This window comes from Mycteria americana, chromosome 1 (genome assembly GCF_035582795.1).
Source record: "Mycteria americana isolate JAX WOST 10 ecotype Jacksonville Zoo and Gardens chromosome 1, USCA_MyAme_1.0, whole genome shotgun sequence".
In the NCBI taxonomy this organism is placed as follows: domain Eukaryota; kingdom Metazoa; phylum Chordata; class Aves; order Ciconiiformes; family Ciconiidae; genus Mycteria; species Mycteria americana.
In genome coordinates, this window is record NC_134365.1 from 193,886,751 (window position 1) to 193,900,696 (window position 13,946).

Sequence of the window (13,946 nt, forward strand, 5' to 3'; positions counted from 1 at the left end):
GCAAATTTTTACACTCAGTAACTGCTGGCACGAAGACAGTGTATGAGCATCTGAGGATGGTGACCTGTTCAGCAAACACAGCTTTTCATTGCAGCTCTTCTCTGCCTCAGACATGACTGCCAAATGGCATTTTGCTGGAAACTAAAGAAGTAAAACCTGTATTTGCAAGTCATCTACTTATCGGTGTTATCAAAACATTTTCTACAGACTTTCTTATCCTAAGAAAAGGGATGTTTTGAGTATTTTTCATTGTCAACTTAGTTTGCCATTTGTAGAAGCCTTTATAACTGTGACAGCAAACTCCCACCTATTGCATCTCCACTACAGAACTGTTTGCATAACCACAGAAGCAGCAATACTTCGGAAAAATGCAACCACAGATTGCGTCAGGTTGGTTTTTTTTTTAAGTAATGGAAATTAATTAAACTCTAAAAAAAAGAAAAGTTTGAAAGATGCATGACTACAGAGTCATTAAAAAGCAATTCAGTGCCCTCAGTGAGCTACCAGCACTAACTAGCCTGTGCAGGACTCCTGGGTCAGGCACAGTCCAGTTGCCCATCCCTGGTGCTGGGCCAGTTCCGGTTCCAGCTTCGCAAGTGTGTATGGGAATCCTGCTGCGGTACAAGTGGGGTCATTCGTTCCCCTCCATGAAGACTCACCATTAAAAACAGAAATTAACTGATGTGCTGAAACATGAGTGCTAGTATCTCTTTCAGTAGCAGTGTAACACAGGCTGTACTTGGTAAGGCCGTGAATGCCCAGTCTTCTTTCTGACCCATGCAAATTTCTTGGCCTCTAATGTCCAGTGACAATGACTGCAGGAATTAATCAGCTCTGCAAACACAATGATTTTTCATGTGATCCCCTGCAGGATAATTGCATATAATGGATCAGGGAGACAGAAAATCCTGCTCTCTCTTCACCAGTGGCAGGGACAATAAACACAATAACTAGTAGAATAACTGCAATTTTTGTTGTATTACCCCCACACACATACATCTACAAGAAGATACCCCATTCAGCACAACAGATAGCAACAGAAGCAGCTCTGCAATGTTTCAGGTGCCACTGTGATGTACAGGCTTTGCAAGAAAAATTTAGGAAGGAGATAAGTGTCAGTCACATGGATAGGATATGGGGAGCAGAGCAATCGTTCAGAAGAGGCACAAGCCTTCAGGCGTGTTCATGAAGTCCTGCAGGTGAACACAGGCTTGCCGGTGCAGGGTGGTGTGGCACTCGCTGTCATCTGGAATTTTCTCTACCCAGGCTTGTGCATCAAGGAAGTACTGCATCCTGAGTGAAAGTGGGACAGGTAAAGGAGGTGAGTCACTACGGCTGGCATGGAGCAACAGGAAAGTGTAAACCCTGTGAGGCTGCATCCCTCCACTGAGGCATCTCTGAGATCAGGAGGAGTTACGCTAGCCAAGAAACTTGCCTGAAACCTAGTTCCACCAGCAGGTTAACTGAGCTTTGAATAAAGTTTAGGAAAAGTCAGTGCCAAGATGGGACAAATCTAGCTGTACTTGTATTTTGAGTGATGCCAGGTAAGCTTGGGCTAAGTTTCTATTAGACTTTTGTGGACTGGCACAAAAAGCCCCAGTGAACACCAATGGGACACAGTGAAGGGGCGTTTAGTTTCAACAGAGTATCCCAAAATGTTTCCTAATTCTCTGTGGTGACAGCCTGTGTAGCTTCTGGCATTTTATGACTGGACTGGAGAAGACTTCAGAGGTTATGCCTCTGCTGGGAGACTTCAGTCTTTAGCAGGCATCTGTTGAAGCAGGCCCCTGACTTAAGCACTCACATTGGTGTCACATAGAGATGGAGAGAGGGGACCTTCTAAGGTTTTAGGAAGTGGCACTTATAATTTGATGGAGATGGTCTCCCTCCTAGAAGCTTTCAAAAGCACCACCTTTCTCCAGTTAAGCACAGGGAAATTAAACATTTAAGATGTCTTCCTCATTGAATACTTAGAGTCAGACTAAATTCCTCCTCAGATAAATTCCCTTTTTTCATTAGACTGTGACAATGAGAAATAAGCATAATGAGCTATTTGCACGTGTGATATAAAAGAAGCTTTGAGAGCTGCTCTTAGACACAGTCCCACTTATTTCTTTTGCAAAGACAGGAGCTGTGTAAGGCATCTGCAGTAGATGGAACCATGTAGCATTTCCCATTTTCCTTTTCTAGCTATGAGTTTTTAACTCAGTGGAGTAAGGGCCAGATTTTGATTCTGAGAAGTGCGGGAACCAGGCTCTGCACAGATAGATGAGCCGATAGATTGGGGTGGCTCAGCTGTTCCCCACAGCTTGCCTTTTGCCTGTGGAGTGGTAGTCTTTGCATTTTAGTAAAGCCAGCAGAATCAGTCCCTAGGAAATTTGGCCCTCCCTTTGCTTTCTGGAGGTATTCTAATAGTTTGAGTATCCTCTGGATTCGTGGTCCACAATAGCAGCTGCTGCTGCTCAGAAATCATTGCACTTACTTGTTGTTGCAATCAACCGTTTGGCCATCTTTCCCCATGAGGAGGTACCGTTTGCCAGTGACCATGTTTAAATTGCACGTGGAGCGCGTTAGGAACTGTCGGTGGTCACCCACTTGGATGCTTTCATCAGTAGCTGTGGCATGAGAAGAGAAAACTCCATGAACTTTTCTAATAAAGAGTAGAACTGTAGCCCACAGGACACAACCCCTTGTGATCATTTACTCCACTGCTAAGCCAAGGTAGTATTTCACTTGAGGGTTGTGGCTTGACATGGGAGTAAATGGCCAAGCTATGGTTGGTTATTTCCTTTAACATTACCTGACAAAAAGTAAGCCATTTCTGTCTTAGCTGGTTTTCTTGGCCTCCTCAGTAGTTATTGAAGGACCTGTTTTGCTATAGAGACCTTTCAGGCCTTAAGGAGTCTGTTCAAATCTCAGAGATTGAAGGAAAAGCCAAAGGAAAACCAAAATATGCTATCTTATGTTTCAGATTGCTCAGGCTTGTAGCGGTCTTAAAAGCTGGCAAACTAAAGTCAAATGACTTGAGGCTCAACAATGCAGCAGGCGGTATTAAAAACTCACTCTCCTTAGCGCACCTGATCTGAAAGTCACCGATTTAGCCTTTATGCTATCCCCTCCGAAACTGATGTGTAGGACATGCCCTTGGTGATCTCCACATTAAAATAAGTTAGAAGATTCTGGTCTGGATTTTGTCCCAGAAGATTATTCATTCAAGAGCTGCACTGCCCATTACAGAAGTGGGCATCCAAGGCAGAAGAGAAGGGTACTCAGGTACTGCAGTGACATGAGAGCTGGAAAGATGCTTATTCATGAGACTAACCACAGGTCATGAGGATACTGTGTTGTTTGGCTAGAACAACAGTTTTCAAAGTCCATTTAAAAACAAAATGCAAATAACAACAATGTTCTAATTTCTTACTCTCTTTCTAACTATAATGTGAAATGTCATGCAAAACTGTGGTGACAAATTCAACATTAAACCATCTTAAATTGCAGGGAAGACACCACAGTCTTCCTATCAGTTAGCAGAAGCTTGCGTAGCTTCTGCTCTCTAAATATTGTATTATAAGTATGGAAAGTCTAGTATTCAAAATAAAATCCTAAGAGTAGAATAAAAACCTGAAGTAGAATATTTCAACACTAATAAGATTTCAGAGAATTTGATGTAGAGTGCTAATCTGTGAAATCTAGTACTAAGACCCTTATCTATTTGCTAGTTAAAACTTGCATTAATTTTACATATGGTACTTATAGGCCAGAGAAAAGTGAGTCTTCAGTATTGTATGCTGTTTTACATCTGCATTTTTCCAAAGAATAATACAGTACTGTAGGTTTTCTCATATAACCCAAGACCTTTCTATTGTTCCTATGCTATATGGTGTACTGAATTTTAATTTTGTCCAAGGAATGCAAAAATGGATCAGAACTACTTGAGAAAATGATGATGTTATGCCTCAAGTTCATTGTGCTTAAATTACCATGGTGTTTCTCGGTTCACACGTTTCACAAATGGCCTAACACAGTCCAGAATCTGGGGATCATAAGCATTTGAGTTATTACTTTAACAGGTTATTATGCAATTTCCAATTCTAAGTCTCCAATTAAAAAAAAATATATATAATATTCTAAAGTATCAAAACAGAATTTAAGGGAAAAAATTACTTCAAGTTTTAGAATCTATAATGGGGGAAAAAAAAAAATTCTGTGCTATTTTGCATGAGACATACTGTTCCCCTAAAGGACTCATAGGACAGCATAAACGTTAGCACAGCACTAATTCTGTTAAAAATCAAAGTAATCTGAGGAGTGCACATCTGCAAAATTCTCTTTTCCTGACTCCCAAACACAAATAAATGTTTCCGTCTGTCTTCTGAATGAACCCTTTATTTGCAAGGATTGAGATTGAAATAATGCCAGGGGTCCAGAGAATGAGAATTCTCCCTACTAATTCTCACCTACCCTTGGTGATGGCAACAGAGACCAACCTCACTCAAAACAGCCACAGAAAATACAAAAGATAACAACTCTAGTTCAGTCATGAGCTGATTTGGATGCAACGCCTTGCTTTTTCTTCATCATCATGGCTTCGTGCCTCTTCCCAGCCTTTCCCAAGCCTGCTGAAAGCCTACTGATGCTTATAAACTGCATCATACAGCAGAAACCAAAGGGGATTTTAAAGGGATCAAAAAGAAGGAGGTGGGAATGGGAGAAGTCATCTCTTCCCTTCAGCTTCAGGTTCAAAGGATATTTCTCTCAGCTGCCAAGAAACAAAATCTTTTCAGTGCTTGCCTACAAGTTGTGAGTACCAATGTGTTGGGTACTCACAACTGTGTGTACCCATCACAATGTGTTGGGTACCCAGAGCTCTAAATCCTTTTAGATCCTGTAGGTTTTCTGGAGGGATTAATGAAACTTTCCATCATGGTACTGTAATTTCCAATAGCTGGTGTTTTGATCACTAGGCACATTAACATTCCCCTGTACATGGAAAGCCCTGGGTATGACCGATGCTGTCTCTGGACTCACAAAGCGTGGACCTGATTTTCCGGCAGGAACTGGACATTGAGCTCAGATCATAAGTTGTGTGCGATGAAGTACTGGGTGACATTGCCAGTCCCCTGGGCAAAGATCAAAGGAGTGAGATAATTATTCTGTTCCAGACAGGGAAGATTTTGAAATCTTTGAAGTTGCTTTTTACAGGCAATCTCTGGCTGCCAAACTCGAAACTGACAACCACATGATACCACAGTGGCTGAAGTCTGAGATGTCAGCTGATAGCCTCTCCAGAAATTGCTTTGAAGAATATCAGTGTTCACTGATGCTGCTGATAAAGTAAAGTTCACATGGGGACAACTGGGATGGCAGACCTGCAAAAGGACATGGTCTGAGAGCAGTGCAAATCTTTACACTGCACCTAAAGAAACAGAGAGAAAGGTCCTCTTTGTTGTTATCACAATTATTAAATCAAAGTTCTAGAAGTTTTCCTGTGTTCACTGACTTCAGGCAAGTCATTGTGGACAACTCTTAGCCTGTTCTGCAAGGGTTGCAAGTGCCTAATAATTAATTAACAAGCACTTCAAATCTTCATCTAGTATCAAAACAGAGGTCAGTGGATATGTCTACAAAAGAAAAAAATGTGGCTCAATAACAACAATCTATAAAGTGAAATAGTTGATGCAGAAGACCTAATATCCACACTATGCATGTTTTTGGAGGGTTTGTCTTAGACTAGCTCCAGTTTGGAGCCATGGACTGAAATGCAGCTGGAATGTGTCTTCTGATTTAGTTTCATCTGAAAGGATTGAAGCTCATGTGCTCTGCGATTGCTGCACAATGTGAACCAAAACAACCTGCCTCCGAGCTGAACTGAACAGTGAGGTAGCTGCACCAAATGAGCCTTGCAAGAAATAAGTCTTCTTGCAAGCCTAGTACAGAAGTATATCTGACCCTACTTTCTATAGCAAGAGAAGGCATCTGCGTGGCTCATACTGGCTAACATTTAATCAACCTAGTTTTCCTACAGGTGAATAGAAGGAGCCAAACATTTTACTTACTGGCTTTAAGGATTCTGTGGATTTTGGCCTCATAGTAATCAAAAACATTCTTCTGTGTACTATTGAGGAGCTCCACCTCGTACGCTGCAACAGACAACAATGGTGTGAGGCCAGATGGAAACATGAAATTGCATCCAAAAACTGAAAAATAGGTATGCTTTTACCAGATGTCTATACAGAGGCCAGTGTACCATCTATTCGCAAACCATGGGGGTATGAAAGACAAAAGGATACTAATCCTGTATACCTAATATGCTTTTAGAAAGTCAGGTATTAATCAACAACCTCTAGATTTGTATTCCTTTTGTGTATTTTTTTAAAAGAACCTCCTATATGATTAGGTTTTCACTTTTTTTCCTGTCCTTCTGTTAGCATCTAACTTACCAAAGCTGCTGAACCAGTTTTCCTTCAGTAGCTCTTCCAACTTTCCATCCAAAGAGGCCAGAAAGGCAAATTAGCAAAGGAGAAAATATTCATCTAGCTCCTCAAAAGGAAGAGCATACCATGCAAAGCCTACCCTTTATCTCCAACCTGTAACATTAGGGATGTAGGGGATGGTGGTGCTCACACCATGGGTCTTTTCTAAACCATGTAACATAATGTTCATGCTTCCTTCCCCCAGCATCCCAGTGCATCTGTCTGAGGCCTTTACTTTTCCCTTTCACCCCCCCTGATGACTGCAATAGCACATGGCTTCATTTCATCTCCTTAGCCTCTAGGCCAGATACAGAAACCCTACTCATTTCAGGAGAGATCTGGGCATATAAAATTACAAATTTATCCTTATTAAAAAGAACTATTTTTAAACTAAATCAACAGTTGTCTTTCACGCCTTACCATAATCCGCAATAGGGTGGTAGCAGACAAATCTAAAACGTGTGGTTTGTTTTACGGCTTTACTGAAAGTTGATCTTTGTCTTGGGCAGGGACCTAGAGTGAAGAAAATAAATTATACATCTGTCTCTGTAGGCATGGGTATTTAGATAGATATAGTTTACACATGCTCATTCACTCAACATTATAACAGAATAAAATAAAACAGCAGAACAACTTTCTTAGAGATGCAATGGAGGGTTTTTACATACATATGCACTGTATCTTTACAATGTATACATACGTATACATTGCATTCAACTATCAAATCAGTCCTGGATATCTTAAAAATTTTTTTTTCAATTTCCTACTGAACATACTAGAGGATGCTTTGTGTCCTGTATTATGCATTAGGATAATTGTAATGGTCCTTTCTGGGCCTAACAATTCTCATGTTAATGGTTCATAGAAGTAACTATCTTCTTTTAGACTGGTCTATTTAATCATTCCTTACCTTCTGCACACTGGCAAACATTGGCGTGGCACACCTTTGAAAGCATGGCGCTGTGCTTGGGAGCACCGTAGAATATGCTGCACTTTCTGTCTATGGAGAAGAAACAAAATGGCTTGTCGCAGAGAGCTCAGGTGGAAAACTATGCAGTAGAAACTACATTTGCAGCCCAACTTTTCCCTGGTGCAGAGAAATCAGAGCACTAAGGGGTTAGATGCACATCAGCAGTCCACAAAGACCTATAGCCTAGGCACCTAGAGTACAGGGATCACCTTGCCTTTCAGCTGGGCAACAACCTGGGTTGTTGCTTCTGGGTTTTTTTTGTTGTTGTTTTTCAGTTTGTTGTGGTTTTTTTTTTTGTTTGGGTGGTTTTTTTGAAGTTGTGCTCTTCCCTTTTTTTTGTTTCCTTTGAAAAGCAGCCATTTTAAAAACATCTTTAGACCATAGAGCTACAGTGAGCACTGCACTGTTTCAGAAGAAGGAGATAGGATCACCAATAGTTAGTGGTTTAAACCTAGTGTAAACTGTCTTGCATCCCTCAGCTTCAGGCAAAGTAGAGATTTTACCTAATTTTCAAATATTGTTTACATAACTCTGGCAAATGGGGATGATTTGCATTTAACCTTCTTTGAATGGGAAACGAGACTGGTTCCCCCAGCAAGCACAGTACATAAGCCAAACCTCTAAGGCTGCCTATCTTAAATGCATAGAAAGACAGCCTGACCAAAAAGATAATGTGAGTGGAACATGCTTAAAAGCATCATGAGAAACAGGAGCTGAGGAAACCTGATTTAAAAATCCGTGAGTGTAAAAGTTTGTATTTTCAGTCCATTTGCAATAACAGACTCTTTCTGAGAGGATCTCTGTTTAGATGATCTTAAGCCATGGTAGCAGAAGAATGTATTAGAGGCAGGTTATTTTAACACTCGACAAAATCATATGGTTTCACACACTACATCAAAACCACATTTCTATAGACTGGAGTTTGTTCTTGAGGGTCTCTCTTTCAATCAGTTATGTATCATTTTTCTGTGCCCTTACCAGGGTTGTAAAAATCATAAAGGACGGCATTTGCTGGCTGAACCAAGCCCATGGGATTGATTTGCTTTGCCCCAAACGATATGCAATCTGGGTCCGGTCCGCTTGTGAGCTGGAGGAGAAAGGAACAATAATTATGACGAGTAAACTAACTCTCCCCAGCCAGTTCCTTATTCATTTGTGCCTGTACTAGCTGTTGAATGCTTGTTTCTCCTGGCATAGGTGAGTTATTCCTGATAGCTGTAGCCTCAACTTGAAGAAGGCATTTCCTTCCGTGATTTTATTGGGAGATTTTGTGGATGAGCTAAGCCTGGTAAACGTAGTTTTGTGAGATGTGTGGAGGTCTTCTCTGCCTGAAACTGTCTGGTCCGGACTCACATCATCACTAATTTGGGGTTTACTTTTCAGCTTTTGCCTAAAGCCACCTTGCACAGGAGTAGGGTGTACTATATGTTCACAGCCTATCCTGTACCCGGTGGCCACCAGTTTATACACTTTGCTTAGTAAAACACTAAGGTCAGGGACAGCTTTTGACCTATGTTAAATGCACAAATTATCTAGGACAGTCATAGCAACAATAACATTTACATTTTTTCATTTGTCTATTGTCTTATATTTAAAAAAATCATTGCCCTGTGTGTGCTTTCTACAGGGACCCCCCTGCTTTGGCTGTGGAGGTGAAGCAACTCAAGTGGGTGCAGGGTGGAGTCGTTATCCAAAATATGGGGAAATATACACAGAAACTAGGGGGTTTGGTGTTTACTTTTGTTTGTCACTATATGGATCTCAATCCAGAAATACTGAACTTCACATGCAAGGTGTCCATGTGGAATTTACAGGACCACCAGTTAACACTTTGTTAATCCTGGATGAAAAGCATCTCTTCTGGCTAGAGAGGATTTCTCTTTTTTTTTTTTTTTTTTTTGGGCCAAAGCCCAAATCTTAAACATGGGCTGCATCTCCTGGAACATAGAAAGCCAGAGGATGAAGGTGCATGTTTCCCTTCTTCCCCTCTTCCGCCCTCTTTCAACTGAGCTGTTCAATAATAACATATGACAAAAATCACAGGAAGGTAATGGAGTGTGAAAAACAATAATGATTAGGTTTAAAAGAAGTCTATATATGCTATCTGAAATGGCAGAGATTGGAAAATCATTGGGTTTGCTTACCTCACCAAAGTAGAGCAAAACTTTTCCTTCCTTGTACTCATAGTGCTGAATGTACTGGTCTGAAGATGTCACCAACTGCAGGAAAACAAACAAACAAACAAATCGAAACAAAAACCTAGCATAACCGGAACACCTTTGCTACCACCCTCTATATTCTGGTTTGCTTTGTTCAGCTGTTTGCTTTACTCTGCCCTCTTTCTTCCTCCCTAAAGGAGACAGTCCCTGAGAGCATGAACCTGGCCAAACCTCCCTCGACCGAGCAGGCTCCAGAACCCAAAACTCTGTAGCCACCTTTGCAGAACGCTGTGTCCCATCTCCCTGTCACTATGTCCTGCCAGCAACCACCTGTAGAAGATGTTCTTGCCTTTCCCCTTGCAAGCACAGGACACACTGTCCTGGACACACTGTCCAGTGGGGACAGCAATATGTGTTGGGGACAGCAATATGTGTTAAGGACAGGCATGTATTTATGTGCCCTGCTGAGCCTTGCCCTAATTTCTGTTACAAGGGACTAAGAAGACTGAACTCTGTTTACCACAAGCTTTTAATTTCTTGTATATATTCAGTGAATATTTTATCAGAACAAGAATAATGAAAATATATCTATCCAAAATCTGTTTTCCCTTCTTTATTCTGTGGACTTTGGAAAGATTTTGACAGACAAATTTTCTATAGAAAAGGCTATAAAAGATTGCACAGAAAAGTGTGTTTCTAACCTGTTCGAGATCCTTTGTGTCGGGCTCCAAGCCACTCAGCAGAGAGAGATCAACCAGGGACATCTTTGGTGCATTGGAACCTGTGGACCTTTATAAGGGAGACCACCAGCAGTGAACATCTGCACTGAACAGTCAGATTGCTTTGAAGAGTTTGGCTCTTCAGGCTTGCTAATGGTGAAACAAAACATTCTGCTCCATTTAACTTTCCTAAGTGGATTTTAATTTCAAAATTAGCTGCCTACCTCATTAAGAGTCATGAGGCAAAATTAGTCATCTGAACTAGTCAAATGGTCATCCAAAACCCAGGTGTCTTGCCTGAGCTTGTCATCTAGGCTTTCTTTATAGCTGATAGGCAGAAACAATCACCTTCAAAGGACAGTTTATCCCACCATAAGAGAACTGTTGAAGATAGGGAAGGTAAACAGCACTGACAAAGTGTCTGTTCTCTATTACCTAGAGACTGGAGATAGGAAACGAGTTTATCCAAATTCTTCTTGGACAAAGTCAAATTTACATCACCTTTGCTGTCCAGGGCAAAAATCCTCATCACTTTAACTATCCATTAGGTATATATATTGGACTTCCAATCTTTTCTACTTCCACCTTCTCAAAAATCAGGTAGTTGTGTCATTGCTGGAAAATTAAGTTGTTCTGTGCTCACATAGGGTGCTTTATCATAAGATATTCTGCATACACTTAGCGGTACTTCAGAAACTTTTATTTTGGCACTCTCCTTTCCCCATAAGGGATGTACCACAGTGCAGGGAAGAAGTATGGTGATGCAGTCAGTGCCTTCAGGTTTTCTCCTGCGCCTTAACTATACCAAAGGGAGCTTCACATTATTGTTTAAGCCTCACCCTAACATTCAGCAATGTCCTGCAGAACAGTGGATCTGATAGTTGATAAATGTTACATAGCAATTAATGGGCAAAACGATGCTTCAGCCAGCACACAATTCACTGGATACACGTTTAACTAGGGAGAATGAAACCTGGGAATTAGGGTAACTCCAGTCCTCCCCTGCCATTGTTCATGCTGCTGTCTGGGAGGGGGAATAAAAACCACTGCATCCAAGGCTTTGTCAAAAGTCAGTGGAAAAGCTAAATTCTACTGGGAGCAAAACCTGCTTCTGCCACCCTACACCTCTCTAGAAGGGGAACTCAGGACAGCCACCACTTTGTGCTTCTGTGACCCTTGCCATACTGTGAAAGGGAGCAAAAGCAGATGTTTCAGTGTTACTCTGCATGGGATGATTTCTTTCTCACTAGCTCTGCCCTTGCCTACTTCTTGATTGCCACAACAGGCTATCCCTTCTGCCTCCTCTCCTCCCCCAAGTAGTAGTAGATATCTTTTCTTTTTTATGAGGCCAGAGTGTGACCACAAAGGAAGTAACAACATCTCTCCAGAAAGCAATGAAACTCTGTAAGTGTGTTATTACTGTATTCCAATGGTATGTACTTTATTTAATAAAAGACTTCTTTCAAATGATTAGCCAGCCAGGCGCTTTAGAGTCTTCCCAGAGTCTGATGGGGCAGAATCTGCAATGGACATTTGAGGTCTATGTAAACCATCTAAACCTAATACATTGTGTGGAAACCTTTTCTCCTGCCATGGGAGAGAGGACGCAGACTCACCATGTATGCATACGCACAGAAGACCACCAGGTTGGATGCCGAGCTTGAGGATATGAAGAGGGTGACCAAGAAGAATTACAAACAAAAATGAATGCATTTTCTAATGAAGAGCTGATCTTGCAGACCTACCTGACACAGACTTTGTACTGCAGCGATTCTGCTTTACTGGGAGAGATCACATCTCTTTTCCTTCTGCTGTGGATATCAAACCACTCTATTTCAGACAGTGGCTCTAACGCTTTCCTTTCTGCAGCAATCAGGTCCTCATAATCATCGTTTTCATCAAAGTATTCAGCTTCTGGAGATGACAGACATGATCAGCCATGCACAAATTTGACTGAGGACCTGGTAATTTGGCTCCTTTTTCTATAATGATAAATACCAGTGGGCAGTCATGCCATCTCTATGGGTTTTATAAAAGTTTGCTGTACACCATCTCATCTAATTAATTCAGAATTAAAATTTTAGGGATAATTATAGTAAGAATAACCAACAGATCTAGCTAAGAATGGGGTTTAGGCTATGTGTAAATATGTAAAGGACAATCCCTGCCTCCAAAAGTTAACTATTCAAACAGAAGAAAAATGCAGACATAGGCAGAGAGGATGATGAATACACACTGCAGGGGATGGGAAACACAGTCTTGCTCATATGAAAAACCTATGACAGATCTTCCCCAAAGAATTTTTAAGGCCACATGGTAGGTCCCTTATTAGCCAGGGAACTGAGCTGGGCTTTCCCCTCATGGCAGCCTGGAACACTGCGAAGGGAGTTTGCCTCGCTCTCCTCCCACTAACAAAGAAGTGTTAGTAATAGTACCTGTGTATCTGTTAGGTACCCTCTGCACCTACAGTCACTCATTTATTAAACTATTTAAAAATATTAATAAGCTGAATGAAACAATAGCTAGGCAGAGTTCAGAGACCTCTCTCTTTCCTTGTTTCATTCATTTATTCCCATTTTCCAAGGCTGGAAAGCCATTAAGTATCATTAGCAGCTGGCCAAATGCGTCACCTTTGAGACCCAACCACTTCCCTTTTCACTCACCAGAGTACTTAATGCTCCCTTCCATTTCCACCGTCAAAATCAAATCATTACATGTGTTGTTCTTCAGCTCAGAAGACCAATACACTTTTAATATCTAAGAAAGATGAACACACAAACAGCAAACCACTAAAAAGATCATTTAAATGACAAGGGATTTACTCATCCAGGACTTCAGCAAATGTTGATGGGACATGGGAGTGTGGAGAGAAACACTGGTCTCCCAGAGGCACAGACTAGTCGCAGAGGACTGTCATGGGTATAAGCAGGAGATGTGTAAGTCACAAATGGTGTGGGACCTTTGAGATAACTCTCTATTCCCAACCACAAAAGGGTCTTTCAGACTCCATCCGCCTCTATCATCATTGGCATTTCATGAACTTAAAGTTAAAAACAGGAAAAATTGACTGCCCATCAAGGCAGGCTGTAAGCCCTGAATTTTAGAAATTTGGAGGTAGGAACACGAAGGATGAAGCCATGGCAAGTAATTTCTCACTATGTTTTCAAAAAGGGATTAAAAGAAGTCCGGTTCAACTCTGAATTTCTGATTTACAGCTTACACTCATTGTCCCATTTCCTCTGCCATGTACAGACACTGCAAGTTTTCTCCCAAGTTCAAACTGCAAACCAAGGAAAAAAAAAAAATTAGTCTGTGCTCAGCATTTGATCTATTATTTTCCTGCGATCTTGATGGTCTTCTATGCTTTCACTCCTCAGAACTAGGGTAGGGAAAACCTTTAGCTATGGAAGGAGTTATGAGACCTCAAGTCTCATAAGATTTTTTAATGTCCTGGGCTGGTGCACCTTACTCTGCCGTTCTGGGGCCCAGGAGACATATTTTCCCAACTTCACTCTCCCCTCTGTAGCCTGGATTTGACATTTTCACAGGTCCCAGCACACTGAATATCAGACCATTCCCCTTCTTCCTCATTCCCTAGCAAGACTTGGGATCCTGGTTGCTCTTC

The 13,946-nt window shown here is 41.3% G+C and overlaps 1 protein-coding gene across 1 annotated transcript in view; it reads right to left on the reverse strand.

The window, feature by feature from the left end:
* Positions 1-1,154: 1,154 nt before the first annotated feature.
* Positions 1,155-13,946, reverse strand: part of LOC142405001 (complement C4-like) — a 48,998-nt gene continuing 36,206 nt past the window's right edge. Inside the window, exons 31-41 of the mRNA XM_075491998.1 lie at positions 13,542-13,601; positions 12,985-13,078; positions 12,067-12,235; positions 10,304-10,391; positions 9,588-9,662; positions 8,422-8,530; positions 7,384-7,473; positions 6,894-6,986; positions 6,057-6,140; positions 2,483-2,615; positions 1,155-1,293 (exon numbers count right to left, since the gene is read on the reverse strand). Of these exons, the coding sequence (XP_075348113.1) occupies positions 1,155-1,293; positions 2,483-2,615; positions 6,057-6,140; positions 6,894-6,986; positions 7,384-7,473; positions 8,422-8,530; positions 9,588-9,662; positions 10,304-10,391; positions 12,067-12,235; positions 12,985-13,078; positions 13,542-13,601 (1,134 nt within the window). The remainder of the gene's footprint in view (positions 1,294-2,482; positions 2,616-6,056; positions 6,141-6,893; positions 6,987-7,383; positions 7,474-8,421; positions 8,531-9,587; positions 9,663-10,303; positions 10,392-12,066; positions 12,236-12,984; positions 13,079-13,541; positions 13,602-13,946) is intronic.